The 24340-nt window shown below is 48.0% G+C and overlaps 1 protein-coding gene across 2 annotated transcripts in view; it reads left to right on the plus strand.

The window, feature by feature from the left end:
- MTR (5-methyltetrahydrofolate-homocysteine methyltransferase) overlaps window positions 1–24340 on the plus strand; it is a 41208-nt gene that overhangs the window by 13236 nt on the left and 3632 nt on the right. For both annotated transcript variants that reach the window (XM_006103234.2, XM_014445636.2), the window contains 17 exons: window positions 1372–1484; window positions 3106–3246; window positions 4516–4701; window positions 8817–8996; window positions 9878–9994; window positions 10287–10427; window positions 10832–10921; window positions 11966–12118; window positions 12738–12845; window positions 13515–13615; window positions 16281–16348; window positions 16912–17032; window positions 19684–19765; window positions 20635–20733; window positions 21262–21337; window positions 22294–22449; window positions 22999–23195. In XM_006103234.2, the coding sequence (XP_006103296.2) occupies window positions 1372–1484; window positions 3106–3246; window positions 4516–4701; window positions 8817–8996; window positions 9878–9994; window positions 10287–10427; window positions 10832–10921; window positions 11966–12118; window positions 12738–12845; window positions 13515–13615; window positions 16281–16348; window positions 16912–17032; window positions 19684–19765; window positions 20635–20733; window positions 21262–21337; window positions 22294–22449; window positions 22999–23195 (2129 nt within the window). The remainder of the gene's footprint in view (window positions 1–1371; window positions 1485–3105; window positions 3247–4515; window positions 4702–8816; window positions 8997–9877; window positions 9995–10286; window positions 10428–10831; window positions 10922–11965; window positions 12119–12737; window positions 12846–13514; window positions 13616–16280; window positions 16349–16911; window positions 17033–19683; window positions 19766–20634; window positions 20734–21261; window positions 21338–22293; window positions 22450–22998; window positions 23196–24340) is intronic.

The following is a 24340-nucleotide window of genomic DNA, read 5'->3' on the forward strand; positions in this document are numbered from 1 at the left end:
TTAAAAGAATGACATCAAACATGCTCTTTTCAGTTGTTCTTTATAAACTGCATACTTGTGAAGAATGCAGTTTGAAAATCAGCCACTTCACATTCATAATAGATGAGAAGCGCTTTGTGCGAGATGCTTCTAGGGCTCTGATACGGGATCTCCTTAGCGGTTAAAGCTGTGCCCTGCTGCCTGCCCTGTAGCCTCAGGGCTTCACTTGGGACCAGGGATACCCTGGGGCTGGCAGGGGTAGGGACGAGGCTGTGAAGGTCATTATCAATGGAAAGAGACTCACAAGCCCGAACTAGGATGAAATGGTCCAAGTTGGTGAACAAATACTCATTCGTATTCGTGATTTTCCTCCTTCATATCTGTCTCTTCTTCAGCCAGGGCTTTGGCAAAGGATTCAAAACCATTTTTTTAACCACAACAGCTATGATTGTTGGTCTGATTTTGTGTTTGCCACTGTATCTAGTCTCATTTTTACAGTAACGTTATGGGACAGATACTTGTATTGACTTGGTTTTATAAGCTCAGAGGCTGTGAAAAGTCACCTGAGTTGTTCACTGAGGGGCTGGGAAGGGCTTGAACCCGGGGCTGGCTGTCCTCAGAGCCGCCTGTACCCCCCTAGCGAGACACAGTAAATATGACTAGAGCAAAACAGTTAAAGACCTTTGTTGTAGTGATACTTCACACTGTGTGTTGCTTTTCCCTCAGTGTAATATATCTATATTTATTATCCAGTTTTGCCCCTTGGTTGGCCGATAGCAGGGCAGATGTCATTACCCCTCGGCAAATAGAGGGGCAGAAGCACCCCGTGGCTGTGCCCGCAGTCCGCTCCTGAGTGTGAACCTGCCCAGGAGAACCTCCCGTCTCACAGGGCCCAGCCTGGGCTCTTCCCGCCCCGGTCAGCCTTGCTGGCTGCGTGCGGGTTCTTGCACTTGGATCGAAGAGACGGTAAAGCCAGTGGATCGGCTTCCAGGTGCTGTCTCGTGACCAGCTGTGGAGCTGCCGTCTGTGTGGACAGCGTGGAGCAGTCCTTGTGATTCTGACATCACGGCTTTTGCCCCAGACTCTTGATTAAACAGGGAAATGATGGTATTTTTTTCTTGTTTGTCAGAGCTGGTATGAGTCAGCTCTTTAGAGAAATTGGCAATTTAAAGTCCTGAAGTATTTCTTACTTGAATGTCTGGTTGTAAATTAGCTGCAACATACAGTTTACTTTCCTTGGAGAAGGTGCTGGTCCTGTCTCCACGTCGCATCTCCTGTCTCATCCCATGGGCACAGAAACATTTTACTTCCTTAGGAAGACATTTGTGTCCCGCCTGTCTCATGTCACCGTGTGCATTTCCAGAAATTTTTCAAAGTGCTTCTCCTCTTCAGGTCTAGAGCCCTTCAGGATTGGACCCTACACCAACTTCGTTAACATCGGAGAGCGCTGTAACGTGGCGGGATCCCGCAACTTCGCTCAGCTCATCATGGCAGGAAACTATGAAGTGAGCATCTCAGTCCGACTCAGGCATCTGCCATGTTTGTGGCTAGACAGCAAGTAAATGAAACGGCTTTTGATAGCATTTGAACCGGTTACTAGCTGAGCTTCTGGTAGTGTGAGAACTGTGATGTGTTTGCCGTGGGCTGGGCTGGTAGGAGGATGAAGCGTCGAAAAATCCAAGCTGCTCTTGTTGTTATTTGTCAGAAAGTACTGCACTTGGGCCATGAGTGGGATGAGATGGGAGGGACCCGGTTCTAGCTATTGCTATTAATGGGGAAGGAAGTTTTTTTTTTTTTAATATATATTTTATTGATTTTTTACAGAGAGGAAGGGAGAGGGATAGTGAGTTAGAAACATCAATGAGAGAGAAACATCGATCAGCTGCCTCCTGCACACTCCCCACTGGGGATGTGCCCGCAACCCAGGCACATGCCGTTGACCGGAATCGAACCTGGGACCCTTGAGTCCGCAGGCCGATGCTCTATCCACTGAGCCAAACCAGTTAGGGCAATGGGGAAGTAAGTTTAAAATTTTGTGAATACTCTTCATTTTCGTTTCTCACAAATCCTTGTGGGGAAGTGAAAGCCAAGAAAATGTGAAGTCCTCATGAGCACATCAGGCAGTGCTTACGGTGGTATTGCTTCTATTAGCTGCAGACTGAAATGCATACGCAAACACAAAGAAAGAACAGGCCTGCCTTGGGACGGTCACATGCTCCTTTAGCCAGAGTGCTTTTAAGCTGATCCTGTGGATGAGCAAAATGTAATCCAACCAGAACCAACCCGGAACATCCGGATGGAGTGTTTTTCTTACGAAAATAGGAAGTTTAAAATGGAGTCTGGGCTTTAATGATGACTTATCAAAATTCTCTCACTTGAGGTTTTGCAACTTTTAGGAAATAGATCTTCCAGAAACCACTACCAACGTTGACTTTATTTTAATCATGAAGAAAGGGCCCATTACCATCCTCTCTGGATCTGTTGATTGTTCCTCCATGGCTTCCCTCCGTGGCCTGGGAACCTGGTTCCTGACAGTTCCTGTCAGCCCTCTTCCCTTCCTTGCACTACTGCTCACGGCACGTGGGCCTCTGTCATCGTCCTCCCCAGTTCAGAAGCTTCCACCGGTGGCCTTTTGCTTCCGGGATAAAACCCAAACTCTGCAGGTTGTCATTCAGTGTCTCCGCTTAGGCCCAAACTGCCTTCCCTTCCTGGGTGTCCCATGAGGCTTGTTCAGGCGTGCTCCCTTCTGAGTCCTCGTGACCTTCATAATGTGCAGGGTCTTCAGTTGTCAATGTTTCTATTTATTTTATTTATTTATTTTTTTGGTGACCATTTTGTGGTCAAATTAGTTCAGGTCACAGAGGGCCCCCACTCCAGGCTGAATTTAGATTCTGTATGGCAGGAAATTGGCCTCAGTGGATTCTGGGTAGTGAAATGAGGCGAGGGGAGAGAGTTTAAGGTTAATCTCCGGTGCCTGATGGGAGGAGAGTAGGCCTGGAGTCAGGGAGGCTGGCCAGTGGGTCGCGCGTCACTCCAGAGGACTGCTGGGGATGGCGAGGGATTCCTTGGTCCGCCTCTCTCCACTCACCTGTCCTCATGCTGCTTCCTCCTGCATTCTTTCCTCAGGCAGCCCTGAGTGTTGCCAAAGCGCAGGTGGAGATGGGAGCCCAGGTGTTGGACATCAACATGGACGACGGCATGCTGGATGGTCCAAGTGCAATGGCCCGGTTTTGCAAACTCATTGCTTCCGAGCCTGACATTGCCAAGGTCGGACACCATTTTTCTGCGTCAAGGGAATGTGTATGTCTTGCTCTGTCACTCGTTTAACTTTGTCATCTGCCCCGTTGATCTGTCATCTATCTCATACAATGGGTTTTCTGTTTTCCCAGTTAAAAACCCTGAGGCTTCTAATGGTCAGTTTTCTCGCTCAGTGTTAGCTTGTGATAAAAGCCAGGCTTCTAAGAGATGTGACTTCAGCTTGGCTGTTTTCCAGGCTTTTGGAATTGGTCACAAGAATGGTTTGTGTCCTCTGATGTCTGGATAAACTGAAAACCCGCTTTCTGGATAAACTGGAAACCTGCTTTCCATGTCTCTGAAGAATATACTTACCCTTCCTACAGAATCGTTCATTCCATTCCTATTGATAACAGTAACAATAGGGGATTTGTAGTCTCCGCTCCGGTGTGATACCTGTGCTTTGAGGGGTCCAGAAAAAAGGAAATTCCTTTGACATTCCAAAAGACAAAAGGCTCTATTAGGGTGAAAATTGACCTTGGTCAGGGAAGATTCTAGCCTAGGACATGACTACTACCACAAACTGCTTTTAGTTAAAAAGTTCTAATTTCAGACCATCCTTTGTGGTTACTTTTGGTCTCTGAGTTTGTAAGGCTGCCATGCAGGCCTCCCCTGGGCTTGTCAGGTTTAGTGTGTGGTCCCTTTGTGTCCACAGTCTGACTTGGGAATTGTGAAGATAAAAGTGCCTTGTTAACTGTGAAGGACCCCATGTAACTTAAGGCATTATGAATGACTTAGTGTTCTGATGGCTACAGTAATTTTTTTCTTAATCTTTTCTGGTTTTGCCCTTCTGTTATCAGTGGGGTGCCCTCTGAGTGCCCACCTGTTACAGGTGGAAGTGGAGTTCTTGGGGTGCCGCTGGGAAAGAATTTCCTGAGGCCCCTTGGAGAATGGGATTTTGTGGAAAGCTTTATTGATCGTGTAAAATTAAGGGGGTTCCCCTCCAAGATTCCACCTCCCTCCATCTCGCCGTGGAAGAAGTCCAGTCTTGCCCATGGTTTCTGCTCCATGTTAAAGTCCACATCTGGCTAGCTCCAGTCCATTGCATGTGGGGTCTGCATGTAAGACTGGAACTACTTAGAGTATTTTGGGCTTTAAGAACAGGTGCAGTAAAGTCCTGTCTCTTGTCACACTGTCCTTTGTTTATTGTTTCCCCAAGGAAGGAAGGGGGACTGTCTGGGAGGCCTGGAAGGGAATTTGTGGCGACTTGTCTTTCTGTGATTTCCTGCCCTGCCACCTCAGGTGCCCCTGTGCATTGACTCTTCCAACTTTGCTGTGATCGAGGCCGGACTGAAGTGCTGCCAGGGAAAATGCATCGTCAACAGCATCAGCCTGAAGGGAGGGGAGGCCGACTTCCTGGAGAAGGCCGGGCTGGTCAAGAAGTTCGGCGCCGCTGTGGTCGTCATGGCCTTTGACGAAGAGGGACAGGTGAGTGATTCCTTTTGTCCCAGCTCCGTTGTGTCACCCTGGCTAGACAGAGCAGTGGTGAGAGCTGAGTCCAAAACAGCCGTGTGTGTGTGTGTGTGTGTGTGTGTGTGTGTGCGCCAGCCATAATACCATGTATCCACACATGTACACGTACGTGTACAACACACTTGAACATGAACATTTGATATATAATAAAGTCTTTACATCAGTTGAGAAAGGAATTATTCGGTAAGTGCAATTGGAAAAACTGGCTATGGGTTTGGAAGAAAATAAAGCTAGAGCCCCATTTCCCCCCATATACTAAAATAAAGTCTATATCAATTAAAGATCTAAATGTAAAAAACAAAGTTCTAAAGAATGTATGGGAAAATATTCATCTAAACTCAGGAAGGCAGAAAGAAAATGGGTAGAGCTGTCTGTAAAAATGTAAACTTTGTATGGCGAAAGTCATGGCACTGTTTGCAACGGGAGTAATAGCAGTGGGTTAATGTCCCTAATATGTAAAGAGTTTCTATAAGTCATAAAATAACCCCCCCCCCCATCAACGTAATAGAATAATGAATTGCTTTGGCGGGGTCGCTCAGTTGGCGAGAGTGTCGTCCTGATACACCAAAGCTGTGGGTTTGATCTCCCGTTTCCTGGTTCCTCCTTGGGTCTCCTCTGTCCATGGTGCTCTGAAGTCTTCTGGCGATGAGCCATCCTTTATGTTGAGCACTCAGCCAGCCCTCTGTAGGAATCCCCTTGAATTGTGTTATCCTGTCTGTGGCATGCATACTATGCAGATATTAGACGTTTTGCCTATTTTTTTATTTATCCTCCTGTTTTCCAATTCTGGCATTTGCTCTGCTCATCTGTTCCTAGATGTATTTTTAAGGTAGAGCCAGTGGGATTTGCCGTGGGTTGTGGGCTGTGAAAGGAGGAGGAGTCAGGGGTCTTTGCCCAGGGCAGCTGCCAGGAGGAAGGCTGGGAAGCAGGGGTGGGTAGGAAGGACGGGCCATGTTTATGGGGCATGTGGGCTGCACAGCTAGCTGTGCAGGTGATTCTGAGTTTCATGGGCCAAGCCTGGCTAGAAGACAGGGTTTCCTTACTGGGGAATTACCTGTAAGCAGATGGTATTTTGACCGCGGTGATGAGCTCAGTGGCTGTAGTGAAGAGGCCCCGGGGGGCAGGCGGGGGGCAGGTGTGGGGGACTCAGGAGGAAGTCTGGGAGCCACTGCGCTCCAAGGCCAGAGAGAGAAGGAGGCCCCATCGTGGGGGTTGGGAGGAGCAGCCTGTTTGGTGGGAGGGGGACCAGAAGGGAGGCTTCACTTGGCTTCTAAGTGAAGAACAAGCTTCCAGAAGGGTTCGATGAGCTATTTTAAAGAGTTGTGGGCAGATCTAGTAGATGAGACCAAGAATTTACCACTGAGTTTAGAAAGGGGGGAGTGAAGGATCTTGCTGTTCTGTTTCCAAGGAGATAAAAGCCTAATTGGAGGGGGTTCAAGAGAGGATAGGAGAATTGGAGCCAGTAGGTGTGAATGGCTTTTCTGAGGAGTTTTGCTGTAAGGGAAAGAGGAAATTGGGTGACACCAGAGAGGGACATGAGGTTAACAGGGTGTGTGTGTGTGTGTGTGAAGACAGACGTGTGACAAGATGGTTTTGTAAGCTGATGGGACTGATCTGATAGAGAAAGGGGGCATTTGCTAGGTCCCTGCCCTTGTGAGTCGAGGGTTGTTATCAGTCTTCGCACGGAGAGGAGACAGGTTGCTCGCAGTCTGGAGGGAAGGCAGGGAGGCGGCAGGCAGGGTGTGAGAGCACAGATGGCAGGCAGGCAGGGAGCCGGTCGTCTGGCTGGTGTTTCCTCGGTGCCGTAGGAAGCGAGGTCGCGCTGAAGGAGACTGGAACGCCGTGTGCTCCCTAAGAGGAGCTGCCTGCTTAACCTGAGTGTAAAGCAGAAACTCTCCCACAGGGAAAGGTGCTTGTGCTTTTAAAAACACGCACACCCTCTGGCTCCATCTTCTGACTTTTCAGCTCCTTCGGTATGGAGTCTGGGCTTCAGTAAGTCTAACGCCTTGGAATTAGCAGTTGGTCTCACTTAGTCCTCAGAGCCACCAGCTGGGGTAGCTGTTGTCCTGTTCACTGTGGTTCCAGGTCAAGTGTCTCGGAGGAGACTGAGGCAGGTCTCCACGTCCTGGGTTATCCCGTGCCTTGTCAGCACGGCCGGTGCTGCATCGGGTCTGAAAACAAGCTTTCCCATTTAGGTCGAATGTGACCACAAATAAGAAGGTAGGGAAGCATGTTCACTTGCCCGTTATGCCTCTGATTTTAGCATAGACATATATGCTAATTATAGAATTGTGGTTTTGAAAGTTATAAAGACCAAAGCAAAAAATTCATTTCCCTGCAAAGTTCAGAAAGCAGCAACAGGGATATTTGGGACAAAGGCCTGCCTCCGTTGATGGAGGTCTCCTGGTGATTCGCCTCCTTGGATGATGCCTCTGTGGTAGGGAGAAAGCAGCCTTTGAATTGAGAGCCACTGTTGCAACTAAATGAAGCAGAGCGTCTCACCTGCCTCTGTTTCTGCATCTGCTGTGGTCTCTGGTTTATATTTGTGATGCATGTTACAGACCAAACTGCAAGGTCAAGGCCAGATACAACAGACGGGCTGGATTAAAGCAAAATGGAAGAATCTCCATGTTTTTGGTTGATGTTATTTTGATCAACTGTTCATTTTAACTCTAAATAACAAAATATAGAACACCTTTATTGTTGAAATTTCTGTGGGAAGAATAACTTTATCACTACTCAGTCTCTCGATTCAATTTTCCTTTACTAATTGAAGTGATTATTTTCATATGACAATGTTTTTTTTAAATCCTCAGACATGCTTATTGATTTTAGAGGGAAGGGAGAGGGTGCAAAGAGAGAGAGAGAGAGAGAGAGAGAGAGAGAGAGATGAGAGAGAAACATTGATCTGTTGTCTTATCCACACCCTGACCGTGGATGGAACCTGCAACCTAGGCATGTGCCCTGACCAGGAATCAAACCTGCAAACTTTCAGTGCACTGGACCACACTTCGACCAGCTAGGCCACACCTGCCAGGCCTCATATGACAGTTTGTGATAAGGTTCCTAGAAATAAAATTATCACATAATAGCAGAATAGACTATATTATGTTTTGTTTGTATATGTGTAGGTTACATAAAAGAATAACCATTATCATTCTATAATGCATCCATTATATTCAATACATTTTCCTATGTTAAATTTATTTGAAAACCATTTTCCAGTTTATGGAGAAATAAAGCCCCATTGGGATATTGATTAAAATTTAATTAATCCTAACCTTTAAAATAATGAAGAATTGGTGTCTTGCCACTATTTAGATTTGTAATTCAGGAAATGTATGTCTTTCCAATTACTAATCAATAAGGTTTATAGTTTTCCTTAAATAGGAAAGCTCAAGATCCTAGGTATTTTGCATTGTTTTGCTGTTGTGACTGGCTTATTCTTCCGTTCAAATATATTTTCCTTTAGCAGTGGTTTTTTAGATTTTTATTTCATAACCAGCCTTTTCATTCAATTTAGATAAATTGATCCTGTTTTCCAGTTGAACATGTTGGGATTTCCTAGGGTACACACCATAGTATTATAAGTAGTCCCAGGAAACTGGAGACAATAGTTCTTAGTTTTCCCTTTGGTTTTGCTTTGCTGAAGGCAATTGCCCTGAGCCTAGGAGTTGATCCCCACATTTCCTCCTCTGACCCTTTCTGAACCTAGTGAAAGTCTGACAGTTTGTAGTGGCTGCAGGGAGGTCACCACTCCTGGCTAAGATGACATGACTGAGTGCTCCTGTTCTTGGGCGTTCCTTATCAGATGGGTTCTATTTTAAATTCTCTGTGCGTAAGAAACAGACTTATCCAGATTCCCCCAGAACTGGCAGTTTATGGCAGGGACATGCGGAACATGAGCTTCCCTTGGTCCCCAGCCCCCTGGCCTGGGTGTTGGTTGTCTCACACGAGTCACAGCAGAGAGGAGTCTTTAAACCAGTTCCTCCTCGGAGATAATTTGAGGAATGATTAGAAGCCGCTTGGCATTTTCTGTTTCAATGACAATCTCTTGCTCCTTTTTCCAGGCGACAGAAACAGACACCAAAATCCAAGTGTGCACCCGGGCCTACCATCTACTTGTGGGAAAACTGGGCTTTAATCCAAATGACATCATATTTGACCCTAACATCCTCACCATCGGGACTGGGATGGAAGAGCACAGCTTGTATGCTGTTAATTTTATCCATGCGACCAAAGTCATTAAAGTGAGTCTGGGTGATTTCTCTCTGCACAGGACATTGCTCACATCTACCACGTGGCTCCAGTGAGTCGTTTGAACGTCATGAATATGTATTTATTGGCTGGGAATGTCGACATTCTTGCTCTTAGGTAGTAAATTGGTTTTCTGACATTTAGGGCCCTTTATTATTTTTCTTTTATGTTATTTTGAACTGAAGTGTAACACATACTGCAAAATATATAAAAGTAGGGTATAATAATTAATTCTAAGGCATATAGTAGCTCTCATTCAGGTCGTGAGTAGAACGAGCAAGGCTTTTCAGTGTTTCCTGATTCAGTATTTGTGGTGACTAGTAGAACAGAATCACCACAAATAATGAGAATCCACTGTATAAACAGTTGTAGTTTAGTTATTCCTGTTTCTGAACTTAATAGAAATAGAATCTAAGATTCTTATGCCTTTTTCCTCACCCAACTTCCTTTTAAAGATTCACCTGTGTAGTTGTAGCTGTACTTTGTTCATTTGTATTAATGTCTAATATCCCGTGGTGTAACTGCTCCATAGTTAACTGTTTTGCTGTTGACAGACAGTTGGTTTGTTCTCTTTTTGGGACATTGCACTCGATGCTGTGTGAGCATCCCTGTGTGTGTCTTGGGCACACGTGCATGCGTGTGTCTGCAGTGTATGTGGGAAGCGGAGGGTTGGTCATAGCAGACAGTGGAAGCTGTCTCCCTAAATGCTTGAGCTGGTCTGAGCTTCAGCCAGCAGTTCCATATAGATGCCCGGCCTTGTTATAAGGTGTGATGGCAACCTTTTTACTCTCCACTCTTTTATGTAAAGATTAAGGGATGTCATTGATGCTTTTGGCAAAATGGGGGAATCTTTTCACTTTTTTATTTTTTCCAGCAAACATTACCTGGAGCCAAAATCAGTGGTGGTCTTTCCAACCTGTCCTTCTCCTTCCGAGGAATGGACGCCATCCGAGAAGCCATGCATGGGGTTTTCCTGTACCATGCCATCAAGGTAGGGAGGGCGCCTGCTTCCTCCGCAGCCAGCTTTACCCAGGCCAGGGGCTTACAAACCCGCAGGCCATCTGAGCCTGCTGCTTGTTTCTGAGAGTCCAGTCTTGGTGGAGCAAAGCCGTAGGCGCTCCCTTATGCGTAGTCTGTGTGTTTCTGTGCTACAGCAGCAGGGCTGAGCCCTGGCGACAGAGACATGGCCTAAAACATTTTCTTTCGGGCCCTTTAGAAAAAGTGTGCTGACCCAAGTGGAGGGTGTCCCTGGAAATGCTCACTGTTGTCTGTGTTGCCCCCAGTTTGGTATGGACATGGCGATCGTGAATGCAGGGAACCTCCCCGTGTACGACGACATCCACAAGGATCTCCTCCAGCTCTGCGAGGACCTCATCTGGAACAAGGACCCCGAGGCCACCGAGAAGCTCCTGCGTTACGCCCAGGTAGGAAGAGCGCGTCTGACGTGGCTTTCCTGTCTGAATTGATGGGTCAGGCCTGGTTATGAGACCCTCCTTGTAATAGGAGCAAGGATCTAGTCACAGCTTTGGATCGTGGAAGATTTGTATAGGGCGCTCCAGAGAAGGCGTTGTGGTGAGGCGAGGGGAGAGAAATAGGCCACATGTACGCTGTTCAGTATTCTGATGTTTGTTTCCATTTATTTTAAAATGTGAAATTAATTTTTCTTATACCAAAGTAATGCAATTCTAGAAAATTTATAAAACAAGCTATCTCTACATGCTTGTTTGGTAACCTACTTAGCATAAAAGAAGAATAAGACATAGTTTTGCTGCCAAATAGTTCAGTAAGGACCTGTTGTATCCGTCTCTGTGTTCTCATTTCCATTAAGACCCATGGCAAAGGAGGGAAGAAGGTCGTGCAGACCGATGAGTGGAGGAGTGGCCCCGTGGAAGAGCGCCTGGAGTATGCCCTTGTGAAGGTGAGCTGTGGGGCGCTGCAAGGGGGAGCTCCAGGGCCAAGGCCCCTCATCCCTGCCTGAGATGTAAGGGTGGGGCTACAGACCCCTAGATTCCCCAGACCCCTTCCCAACCCCTGCCCCCTCAGGCCCACTTGGCAGTGTCCAGAGACATTTTTGGGTGTCACAACTGGGGTGGGAGGTGTTACTGAATCCAGTGGCTAGGGATATTGCTGAACACCATACATTGACCAGGCCCGCATGACAAAGAATTATTCAGCCCCAAATACCAGCACTGCCACACTTGAGAAACGCTATCCTAGACCAAGTTGCTGTCATTCCATCAGAAAGCAAGTCCTGGCTCTTCTGCTGGTAATTGTAATATCAGGCAAGATTCTCAATCTCTCGGCTTCAGTTTCCTCATTTGTGAGTCTGGAGAATTTCAGAGTTCTTTTTTGGGGGGACTCTAGCATTTAACTTTGAACTTCAGATTCACATGTTTCAGGTTGTGGAACTAGCAAGCCACCGCCAAGGATCTCTGAGCTGGCGGGGCTGGAGGATGGGGCTCGATCACTGGAGGCTGGACAAGTCAGCAGAGGCTCCCTGGCTCTGACCTTTGCCTACAGGTCCTGCCCCTTGTCTTTCCTACCCAGCCCCTAATGTTGCAGAGAGAAGTGCGGATTTCACAGGAGCTATTCATTAATGTGTAATCTGTTAAACCACGACAATACAAAGTATATTTTATTATTAATTTGAACTTATTAATGCTCCTTCTCTCACTCACAGCTCGCTTTCCTGAGTACCTAGTGTCAAAAAAGCCCTTAATCACTCTGTGTAGGCGTCTCATTTAATCCTTGGCGTAACCATGTGAGGCAGGTACTACGTGATCCTGTGACTTAGGAAACTGAAGCTTAATGAATCCCCTGGATTGGTGATAGGAGCCAGGATTTGCAAAACCTGTACTCTAAGCATTTCCATGATTCAAATCATTTGTTGTTGGCTGTTTATATTTAAGCCACTGTTTTGTGTGATTTCCCCCCTATTTATTATTATTTTTTTTTTTTGCAGGGCATTGAAAAACATATTATTGAGGATACCGAGGAAGCCAGGTTAAACCAGGACAAATACCCCCGCGCTCTGAATATAATTGAAGGGCCTTTGATGAACGGCATGAAAGTTGTCGGTGATCTTTTTGGAGCCGGAAAAATGTTTCTGCCTCAGGTTGGCAAAAGATGGGGGGACATTTTCAGAATGGAAAGAAAACGACTTTCTCTTTTAATAAATGTGTCTGCATCTATTTTAATTTTGACAAGAGCTCAGGGGCACTGAGATCTGGTCATTTGTTTCACTAAATGTATTTGGGGGAATGTCAACAAAAATTCATCATTAGGGTGATGTGGAGGTTAGAGGTCATCTGCCAATAATTAGCTTCTGATCTTCATGTGTGATCTTCTGTACCACTTCTTACCCCCAACAACCTCTACCTCCCCCCACATTAAAATAAAGCCCAAGATGAATGTAGAGTTAATAATAGTACCAATTTATTTGACTAACCAAAATTCTCCTTTTAAGCTGCATGTTTTGTAAAAGTTATTACCATTTTAAACAGTGATGTACATTAAATATGTTTGGAGCAAAACCGGAACTCTCAGCCGCTACTAACCACATCAGTAAACAACTAGTTGTTCAGCCGTCTGGGTTTGGGGCCTACAGAAAGCTCCGGCGTGGCTGAGCTGCAATCACAGCATGCACCCTCACTTCATGTAACATTTCACAAGTGGCCAAGAGCAACCATGGAGGTGGTTCCATAAAGATGTCTGGCTCTGTGTGTTTTTCCCAGGTGATAAAGTCAGCTCGGGTCATGAAGAAGGCTGTTGGCCACCTTATTCCCTTTATGGAAAAAGAAAGAAAAGAAGCTCAAGTGCTTACTGGCTCAGTCGAAGAAGAGGCAAGTCGTTTGTCCCGGCCTGTGGTCCCTGCGAGGAACTCCTCGAAGATTTACCGGAGTGGAGTAGGGACTATGGGGCTTGGCTGTGCTTGTCATTGAGGTGAAGTAGGGAAATGATCTCTGCCGTGGACAGGCCGCTGAGTTGGTGGGAGCGTCCCATGCACCAAAAGGTCGCCGGTTTCATTTCTGGTCGAGGGCACGTACCCGGGTTGCGGGTTTGGTCCCCAGTTGGGGAGCATACGGAGAGCAACCAATCATTGTTTTTCTCCCACATAGATGTCTCACATAGATGTTTTTCTCTCTCTCCCCCTTCCGCTCTCTGAGCATGCCTTCGGGTGAGGATTTAAAAATGCCAGCACTGGCCGAACCGGTTTGGCTCAGTGGATAGAGCGTCGGCCTGCGGACTGAAGGGTCCCGGGTTCGATTCCGGTCGGGGGCATGTGTCTTGGTTGCGGGCACGACCCCACTAGAGGGTGTGCAGGAGGCAGCTGATCGATCTCTCTCGTCGATGTTTCTGGCTCTCTGTCCTTCTCCCTTCTTCTCTGTAAAAAATCAATAAAATATATTTAAAAAAAAATGCCAGCACTGGTCAGGCGCTAGGTGGTCAGAACTAGGTGGTCTGCTCTGAAGTGACTACAGCCACGTTTAGCTGCTTGTCTTGCTCTCCAGGATCCTTACCAAGGCACCATCGTGTTGGCCACCGTGAAAGGCGACGTGCATGACATCGGCAAGAATATCGTTGGAGTCGTTCTCGGCTGCAATAATTTTAGGTGAGTCCCCCTGCTTTCAACCGCTTTCTTATTTAAAAATAAAAGCATTGCCAAAACCGGTTTGGCTCAGTGGATAGAGCGTCGGCCTGCGGACTGAAAGGTCCCGGGTTCGATTCCGGCAAGGGCATGTACCTTGGTTGCGGGCACATCCCCAGTAGGAGATGTGCAGGAGGCAGCTGATCGATGTTTCTAACTCTCTATCTCTCTCCCTTCCTCTCTGTAAGAAATCAATAAAATATATTTTAAAAAATAAATAAAAATAAAAGCATTAACAGGGTCATTCTTTAGTGGGTGGGAGGGTCTGGCAGTGGATCTTAGAGGCTATTTTTAGTGCCTTTTTGCTGTGTTTTCAAATTTTCGACATTGAACACACCTTTTCAAATGGTATGTTAGTAATGATCTAACCTGTTGTATGCTCAATAAGGACAAAAAGAAAAGTAAGAACTATTCATGAGGGTCACAACCAAGAGGCTTCCTGAGAATTGACCTGGGGCCAGGGGCTCTCGTAACCAGAACACCGGGCTCCCACCATGGCCAGAGGCATCAGTGAATGGCCCTGCTTCAGAACTGAGACCTGCTAGGACTGGCTCAGCGGGGTTTGATAGGGAGGTCTGACTGGACAATTCCCTTTTCTTTGCTTAGACAGCACCACGCAGGCTTCTTGGTAATGATGGATCTAGAGCTGGGAATGTATACAAGTAAAATCCCTTTTTGACACCTCGCATTATGGTGACTAACTATGCAGCACAAAGCTATTTCCTTGTGAGAGCTGATGACCTTTAGTATGTGCGTGTTTTGCTCCAATTTCAACATGTTCTTTATAATCAAAAGCCTAATGTAACGAACTAATGCCGTCTCTGGTCCACGTCCAGCCAACAGCCCTTCTGAGTCACAGAGAGAGACTTGCTGCAGCGGCAGCTGTGCCCCTGAGGGTTTCCTCTGCTATCAGGGGACAGTTCACCTGAAAGGCCCCTGTGTCCTCCCAACATGCCTCCCCAGGTCTGAGTTCAGGCTGGTTAAATGCAGCTAAGGAAGGCTGATCATCTGCGATGAGCCATGCATTATACTTGCGACACCAGAATGATTCTGTTGACTTGACTCCATTCAAGGAGTTGACTGTTTATCAGGCTAAATGGCCAGGCACACATTCAGCTGTGGTCACGGGACAAGAACTGTTGAAAAGGGGACTTGTAGGTAGTCTTCGAATAGCGTTCTTGAGCTGTCCTTATCCTGTGTTTATCACTTTTTGCTTTGAAAAGTGAATAAGTAGCGAGGAATGTTTTTCCTGCAGTGGAGGTATTTTAAGGGCCAGGGCGGGCTGTGGCGTTCCTCCAGGGCCCGGGAGCTGTGAGCGCTGCCTGTTAGACCCGGGCTTCCCTCCAGCACACCCAGCTCCTCGGTCTCCTGCATTGAAGCCCTCTCTGCTAGCAACAGCTGATGATGAAACTTTGTTTCTTTTACAAAAACATAGTGAATGTGCACACTTTTCTGTCGGGTTTTCTGTCAGGTCGAACACCCCTTTGGGTCTCATGCCTTATACCATGGGCTCCTGGCACTGGTGAGTGGACACGTGCCCCGGAGATGTGCCTCGTAATCAGATGTACTGAGCACCAGTGGCCTAGGCTGGGTGCTTGGGTGAGTCACCCAGCTAGTGAGTGAGTCTAGCTAAGCATCCAGTACCAAGTCCTAATGCACCTTTTTTGTTCCTAGTTCTTTGTCCTGGATGCAGTGAATCTCATGAAATGATAAAATGTTTTTCTTTGTGGGGGAAAAATAGAGTACTAGAGGCCATAGTGCTGTCTAGACAGAAAACACATTTCTCATGGGGATGATGCAATAGAGCCTGCGATGTCGTTAACCTAATAGTAAAAAAGCCTTTCAAAATGAGAAGCAACAAGCATTTATTGAGATAAAAAAGAATAGCTACTTGGGAGTCATTAATTCAGCAAATAACTGTTCTGCTTTGGAGACAAACACAAAGGGCATTTATGAGAAAGGGAAGGGGAAGGATTACATCCATAGAAGGAAGGCATTTCTGTTGGCGCAGGTAACACAGTGACCACGATTCTAAACAATGTTTGTAGCTTTTAGCTCAGTAAGCATTGGTGCAATAGTCACAATATCTGCTTTTCTGTTACACTTGCAAACAGTCCTTTGGGAAAGAGCGTTGTTTAGGCCCAGTCCAGGGGTTATTTTGCTGGTTTAACTTTCCCAAGATTTGAGGCCCAAGTCATGCAAGGCAGCTCCTGTGCTGGCAGACCCAGCTCCACTGTAAAGGGGCTCCGCTTAAACGATTGCTTACAGTGCAGTGCATGTGAGAATTGGAATAGATCTAAGGCTGTAGCCACCCAGAACCTATGACTACTAACCTTTGTTACCACTTCACAATTCACATAGAGCTTTTATGGAATTGATTTTTCTGTCTTTGGTTGATTTTTCTTTTCTTTCATCCTTTTCATTATTATTATTTTATTTTTATGGCTTTGATCCTGCTCTGCCTGCCTTAATTATATCTCTCATTTAAACAGTAGTTGAACTTGTGGTTGTCGGTATTCAGTGACTCCAGCTTACATCAGAGCAGTGTGTGATGGCTAACAGTGTTCGTTTCAGCCTTGTCTCTAACATATTCTCTTTTGCTTCCTCACGTCCCATTTCTACACATCAGAGTCATTGACTTGGGAGTCATGACGCCCTGTGATAAGATCCTGAAAGCGGCTCTTGACCACAAAGCAGGTACAGTGCAACCAAACGGGGCATTTCCTTTCGTGCCTGTCTCTCAGGGACTAGTTTGACCTGCACGGGGCGGGCTGGGAGGGGCATTCAGACAGAGATGTGCCGGCTCCTCTGTGGGGGCTGCTCTCAGTGAGACGTATGACGGGTTGAGAAGGTGAACAGGGAGCAGAAACCCCGTGTAGCCCTGAAGATGGGGATGAGACAGCCTCTTAGAAGAGAACGGTGCATTAGACTTTTCTCTCTGTGCAGTGTTTATGTCCTTCACACACTGTGACGTGTTCGAGTCTGGGACTTCATAACTAACTGTATTCTAGTGCCCGGCTCACCAAAACTGTGGCAAGTACATTATTGCAACTTTAAGCTACAAACCATATTTACTACCAAAAGCAAACAATAAAGTGAAGCCCCCAGTTAGAAAAGATGTCTTAGAATTAGAAATTGGGAATTCATATTACATCTTATGGTCTTTATTACCAAAGTTTTTTAGATGAGTCTTCCTACTTTTCCTCCTTTTCTGTCATCCTCCTTCTAATTTGTACTTTTTTCCTTTTTTTAAATAACAGATATAATTGGCCTGTCAGGACTCATCACTCCTTCCCTGGATGAAATGATATTTGTTGCCAAGGAGATGGAGAGATTAGCTATAAAGATCCCCTTGTTGATTGGAGGGGCCACCACTTCTCGGTAAGTCCTGCTCTGGGGCTCTGTGCTGCATTCACTTCCCATCCTCAGGACGGAATCTGAGGACAGTGGTAAGACCTGGGTTGCTTTTCCCTGTGCTTGTTACTACACGGTCTCCTCGTGTGTAAGCACGTGCACTTTTCGGCCTTCACTCGGACAAGAGCACGCATCTGAGAAGCCTTTCTTTGGATTCCTTTCCTTAACCCTCTCACCTGCCATTCAGTTCCTGAGATTTATAATGAGCACTCACTCTTGAAATCAAACTAAATAGAAAAGCTGCGTTTCGGCACAAAGACATGGCTTGAACTTCAGCCACTCCTTGTCTTGAAGCCGGAGTCTGAGTAACTCCAGGTTCCCTTGAAGCTCCAACCTGTGACAGTAGACACAGAAAGCGAGAATGAACCGAAGGCTCACTTTGGGAAGTTATTTTTGAAAGGGGAAAGCTTTGGGTTAAACAACTCCAAGAGGAGAAAGTTCAGATTTGGTCACATTATTATTCAGTTCGTCAGATTTTCCTGGGGTCATAATCACATTTGGTGAGAAATGTGTTAATTATGTGTATTAGCCTTTCCATTATGCCCCTTACATTCACTTTGTCAGGGAATAATGCCCAGTGGAGCATTGAACTTGGCAATCCCATAAAGAATTCAGTTTATTTTTCTGATACAAAAATACACTAGAGTCCGGCCAACATGGCTCAGTGGTCAAGCGTCGACATATGAACCAGGAGGTCACGGTTTGATTCCCAGTCAGGACACATGCTCTGGATGCAGGCTCAATCCCCAGTAGGGGGCGTGCAGGAGGCAGGCAATCAATGATTCTCTGTCATCATTGTTGTTTCTATCTCTCACCCTCTCCCTTTCTCACTGAGATCAACAAAAACATATTTAAAAATACACTAGAGGTCTGGTCAGAGGAACTCCAGAGTCCTTTTGCACGGTTCCTTTAACACTATATGTTAAACCGTTTGTGTTAGTCGGAGTTCTCCAGAGGAACACACACAGACACACAGAGGGAGAGCAATGGGTTTTAGGAATTGACTCATGCGATTTTGGGAGCTGCCGGGTGTGAAATCTTCAGGGAAGGTGGGCGGCCGAGACCAGGCAGAGCTGCTGTGGCAGGGCCAGGTCCACAGGCATCTGGGGGTGGATGTCCTTCCGCGGGCTCCTCACTGTCTTCTCTTAGAGCCGCTCACTAACCGGATGCGGCCCACCCACGTGTGGAAGGCATCTGAGTGTTACGTCATTTATCCAGTCATTGCTTTACGTGCTTGAGGACTCCGTGGCGTGGCTATTGCCGCTCACGTTAGAACCAGGTTTGTTTTTCCACCGAGGACTTACCCTCCAGGACCAGTGGCCGGGATGTGACTGGCCGCTGTGACGGGGGTTTCAGTGAACCTGGTCTCGGGTCACTAATGATTGTGCTATGAGTATTTATTAGCTTAGTAAAGAGAATGGTAGCAGAACTTACAGATTATTGTCAGGATGAAATACGTTTTATTTTATTTTTTAGTTTTATTGATTTCAGTGAAGAAGGGAGAGGGAGAGAGAGATAGAAACATCAATGATGAGAGAGAATCACTGATCGGCTGCCTCCTGCATGCCTCCTACTGGGGATCGAGCCACAACTTGAGCACGTGCCCTTGACTGGAATCGAACTCGGGACCTTTCAGTGCAAAGGCCGACGCTCTATCCACTGAACCAAACCAGCTAGGCCAGGAAGAAATACCTTTTAAAACTGCAGATGTGAAATAGAATGAACAAATAAGTGCGCAGATGTAGTGAAATGCATTGCGAGTTGTGTAAATATGCTGGTTTCAAAATAAGGACCACTTTTTATGGTTGGACACCACACTCAAGTTCAAGATGAGGAAACCACACGGCTGCTGGTGCAAACTGGAACATTTCCAAGTCATCCATTCTTTTCTGTCTCTTAGCAGATGAGCCACCAGATGAAAGGTGTTTTAAAAAGCATCCAGAAGCAGCGCGGCCAGCCTCTCCCTTCACTGTGTTATGTATTAATTGAACCAGCAGACATGTGGCCTGGGCTGTTGCTTAAACATTCAGCAGTCAGGGCAGTGTGTTTGCACTGCAGTTAATTGGGCGGTTGTAAGGATTAAAGGGTGTTTCCTTCTCAGCACTAACATTTCCAAGTTTGGCAGAAGGCATTTGAGGCTGAGCCAAGGTCATGAAATATTTTTGTTGCTTTTGCGTCTCTGTTATTTGTGTGGCGTTGACTTAGGGCCTGAGATTCCTTCCTGTAAGTCCACGGTGAGGGTGGGCCAGGCCCTGGCGGTGTCTCCCAGGGACAGGGCGCAGCCGCAGAGCGTGGTCCTGCCTGGTGTCTGGTTCTCAGGGCCCTGGCTGTACCCCAGCTTCTTTGGAGGGAGACACTCAGCTTCGTTCAGACAGGCTGCTACTGAGTGCGAGGTCTCAGACTTGTCCTGGACCTGCCGGCAGAGGGACAGACTTCTTTATAGCCTGGAACAGACCCTGCTATTTTCCCATCTTAGGGTGGGGAGAAAGTCATTCTGTTTTACAAGAGAAATTTGACGTTTCCCGGGAAAGCACCGTGGAAACGCAGCGGTTCTGAACACGAGTGGGGTAGGGTGTCAGCACTGATGGGTGTGTTTTTCTCCTGACCTCTCTCTTCAGAACCCACACGGCGGTGAAGATCGCACCCAGGTACAGCGCGCCCGTGATCCACGTCCTGGACGCGTCCAAGAGCGTGGTGGTGGTGAGTGTCGTGAGGAGAGGACAGAGAGCGCTGAGCATCAGGGCTGTCACCCAACAGCTATTTATGTTTGTCCAATTCCACTCAAAATGTGAAAGAGCTTATGGCTTCTGATGGTGTCACTGCCATTGTGTGCGTTGCTGGAAAGGTGCGGTGAGCGTGCCCTGGGCTTTCTAAGTCCCCATCCTGAACTTCCAGCGGGAGCGCTGGTTGAGCGACAGGAATGGTGGCACCAGGACACCCTTGACCTGGACACCGCCCCAGGGAGAGAGAACTCGGCCATTTAGAATTATTTACAGACATAGTGTACATGCTCTGAACTCCATGCCAGAGCGAAAGGAATGTGGAATTTTTTTAAATGACCCATTTCCAGTTTAAAAAACATTTAATCATGCCCTGGCCGGTGTGGCTCAGCTGGTTGGGTGGCATCTGGGCACTGGCAGGTTGCTGGTTCGATTCCCAATCAGGGCACGTGTGCGGGTTGCGAGCTCAGTTCCTGGTGGGGGGTGTGCAGGAGGCAGCTGACTGATGTTTCCCTCTCCTATCGACGTTTCACTTTCTCTCTCCTTCTCCCTTCCTCTAAAAATCAATAAAAATATATATGTTTTAAAAACATTTAACCTGGAACAGGCCAGCTGATCCTACCCAAAGAAAGAAAAACGATTGTACAAGATAGGAACCTTCCAGGCCTACTGAGTTAACCCTTGCTTGAACAGCTAGGCAGGAATTAGCACAGTTGGTGAAGGGAGAGGAAATGGTGTCAACACGGGAAGGCTTCCTGAAGGAGGTGTCGCCAGAACCAGCCAGTGTTGCCTGTTTTCACCGCTTGTGCTGCTCCGTGCCTTTTACTGACCTGGATCTTGCGTTTTCAGTGTTCTCAGCTCTTAGATGAGAATCTGAAGGATGAGTACTTTGAGGAGATCACAGAAGAGTATGAGGACATTCGACAGGACCACTACGAGTCTCTCAAGGTGAGTGACAAAACCAGGGCACAGCGTGTTTGGGTGATAAAACGACCCTACGGTTTTCAATGTGACTTGACTGTTTTGAGGAGGGTAAAGGTTTAGGAACATTTTAGAGAAGTCCTCTTTTCTAGTTGAGATCAGAGTTCTGTGTCTGAGTTTCCAATAATTTGTGCTTCTATTAAAATTAATTTTCTTCACTCCTCCAAACACGCGTTGGGTGGTACGTATTGCAGTAGGTGTTAGGTGCTGTGCTCAGACCCGAGTCATGGGAATGAGTAAAACATGAGCTCCGAGCCAGCAGGGGAAGGGGAACTGACACGGTGCTGGGCACACTCCACAGCTCCTCGTTCTGAGGAAACTGGGAGAAAATGGAGACGGACGGGAGCTCTGCGGCATCTCCCTGCCTCCCGGCGGCATCTCCCTGGCTCCCAGCACTGACTACTCCCGCCCCTCCCGACGAGCTCCCTTGGACATACTTGTGTGGTAGCAGCTAAAAACCCAAGAGTCTGACGAAACAACTTCTTTTTTTCATAGGAGAGAAGATACTTAACCTTGAGTCAAGCCAGAAAGCACAGCTTCCATATCGACTGGCTGGCTGAGCCTCCCCCAGGTCCGTTGGGTGTTGCGTAGAGGGGGCCGTGGTGTAACGGGCTGCAGGGCTGCTTGCATTGACTTGGCTACAGAGTCAGACAGGCAGCTGGGGATTCCCGATCGTGTCCAAGAGTGATGATGAGGGACAGTGACGATTGGAAAGAAGAGTAAGCAGTTCCATGTGCAGAAAACCAGGCACTGTCCTGAGCGTGACCGCAGCCGCTCCGGTCCCGGACACAGCTCTGCAGTGGATGTGCTGGTCTCTGCCCACGTCCATCTGAGGACCTGAGTGTGGGGTCATAGTGGGAGGCAGTAGGATTCAGTCTCTGCTGAGCCCGGCGCCTTCCGGTGCGGTGGAGGGAAGCCCTCTCTGAAGTCTTCAGGGATTTCACGGGTGATGCATTTTAGACTCGGGGCGTAAGAACAGTATCTTGGCGTGTTCTTATGTACCCACTGCCGCTTAAGAAGTAGCCTACTGCCCATTTAGAAAACAAGACAGTACCATGTGGCGGGGGTCCCCTGGGGTTCCCCTCTCCCCTGCACGATCCTGAATTTGATGCCTCGGCTCCTTAAGATTGTGACTATGTGCGCCTGTAGCCGTAGGTGATAGAGATTTGTTGTTTCACGTCTTTAAACTATGTCTTTCCACAGCGACCTTTAGTTCGTATTGTCCTCATTTGCACATGTGAAGATTAACCCAAGTCTTTCTTTTTTCTTGGGCGGAGTGGGGCTGGGAGGGTTGAGGGAAGACCCTAAGGGCGCTGTGGTCAGTCGGCTACCTGGGCGAAGGTTTTATTAACGATTCGCTGCAGATGACGCCCTCTCCGTGACAATGTGAAGCCCCTCTTTGTGGAACAGCTGCGGTGATCGTAGAGAGACAGAGCAAGGGAGCCAGCAGAGCGGGTGTCCCAGGTGCACTGCGCAGGGGCCCCGCCAGGCCCGTGTCTTGCTGACCTCGGCCCTCCTCTCCTGCAGTGGAGCCCTCGTTTCTCGGGACGCGGGTCTTTGAGGACTACGACCTGCAGGCGCTGGTGGGTTACATCGACTGGAAGCCTTTCTTTGACGTGTGGCAGCTCCGGGGCAAGTACCCGAACCGCGGCTTCCCCAAGATATTTGACGACAAGACTGTAGGTGAGCGCGGTGCTTCCTCCTCCCTTCGCTGACACAAGCAAGTGAGACGGATCTCAGCCTGGGAGGCAGGGCAGGCTTCCTGGAGGAGGTGGTGGGTGAACTGATTTTCGAAGATGAAGTGGGAATTACTGAGGCTGGGCCTGGGGACGGGAGGGAGCACTGAAGAAAAGGAACCACTTAAGAGGTTCCACATCCCCAGAGGTTCCTGTGGGTCAGTGGCGTTGTATGCACACGGGAGCATCGGCAGTGGGAGGACTTGCCTGCTTTGTGTCACTGTGTGACAGATGGCTTTGGGGAGCCACAGGTTTGCGCCTTGCCTTCATCAAGTGGGAAAATGTAAGCAGTGTGAGCTGGGGGGAAATACTAGGGCTGCATCTAGCAGGAACCACGAACCGTCACTGCTTCACCCTGCGTTGCGCTGATGACAAACACTGAGAGAGTATTTGAGGGGAAGAGGTGAGAAATGACAGGAGAGGGTAGTGGCTTTAAAGGGCAGCACTGCTGGTCATTAGCATCTTTAACTGAATTCCTACCATGTTCTCCTCCTAGGTGAAGAGGCCAGAAGGCTCTATGATGATGCCCAGAACATGCTGAGAGCTCTGATTGGGGAGAAGAAGCTTCAGGCCCGGGGCGTGGTGGGGTTCTGGCCCGCGCAGAGCGAGCAGGACGACATTCACCTGTACCCCCCGGGCTCCGAGCCCCGGTCTGCGCAGCCCATCGCCACCTTCTATGGACTGAGGCAGCAGGTACGAGAGCGGGTGGGCTGCCACAGGCTGTCTACTCTTCTGTAAGCAAAAAACGTAAATAAGAATGAAGTCTGAGCTTTGGGTAATTGGTAGCCTGACCCTCCTCCCCGCAGATGACCAGTCACAGGCCCAGCCTGGGGCCTCTGTGCGGACGTGGAGAGAAGGCGGGGCCTCTCACACCGAGGGCGGGTCTGCTGGTGTCTCAGGCGGTGGAGGAGAAGCCCCGCCCCTGCCTGGGTGGTCACACGTCAGCTGTGCACATGCATGTTATTAAAGTGGGCTGGTGGCTTCTCTCTCAGGGGAGACAGGCGGGACCAGCCTCGCCTGAATGTGTACCAGGGGCCAGGCGCTCACAGGGCTCTTGAGGGACCGTCTTGTTTAATTTCCATGCAGCCTTGTTTTGGGGCAGTTTGTGTGTGTTCTGCAGAGGAGGACAGGAAGGTGGTGGACACTGTGCTGAGTCCAGAGCCTGGAGGGGAGCCCAGCCTGTCCTCACCCCCGGCTGTTCTGTCACAGCCCAGCTTCTCTCGGCATCATGAGAGCAGGCCCAGCGCCACACGCCTCCCTCACTTGTCCCCCCCTTGCACAATGCAGATAGGATAGGCACGTCCGTCCCTTTAGCTGCTATAAAAAAAATCGTTGTCTTAATCAAGAATTGGAACCAGAACTCACCAGAGTTATTAACAAAGGGCTGCAGTAAATTAGTCTTGCAAAGTTTTGCTACCATTTCAGTCATTTAGAAGCGATAGTGTTGCTTTTAATCCTAACCACAATATAACTCATAGTGACAGGTATTTTTACTCTAACAACATCTGTAGAGATTCTTAGCTGAGGACATTAAACAGCACATGACAAGGGAAACGGGCGGCCATGTGACTGCAGCACTCAGGCCAGACACCCTGGAGATAGGCTCTGCTCTGGGGAACTGGCCGCTCCTTTTCCAGGGTCACTAAGGGCACAGACCTGCAGGTCCCGTGTCCTCTGACCCGCTTTCATACCGAACCCTTTGTGTCCAGTCTGTGACCTCTCAGCGTCCTTGTTACCCACGCAGATGGGTGTTCGAGCTGCTTCCCCCCAGCACTGGAGAGGTCCGGCCACAGCAGGTCCTGCTCGGGGGTCTGTTCCGAGCGGCTCTGCTGCCATCC

The sequence above is a fragment of the Myotis lucifugus genome, unplaced genomic scaffold, assembly GCF_000147115.1.
Source record: "Myotis lucifugus unplaced genomic scaffold, Myoluc2.0 scaffold_473, whole genome shotgun sequence".
Taxonomy (NCBI): Eukaryota; Metazoa; Chordata; class Mammalia; order Chiroptera; family Vespertilionidae; genus Myotis; species Myotis lucifugus.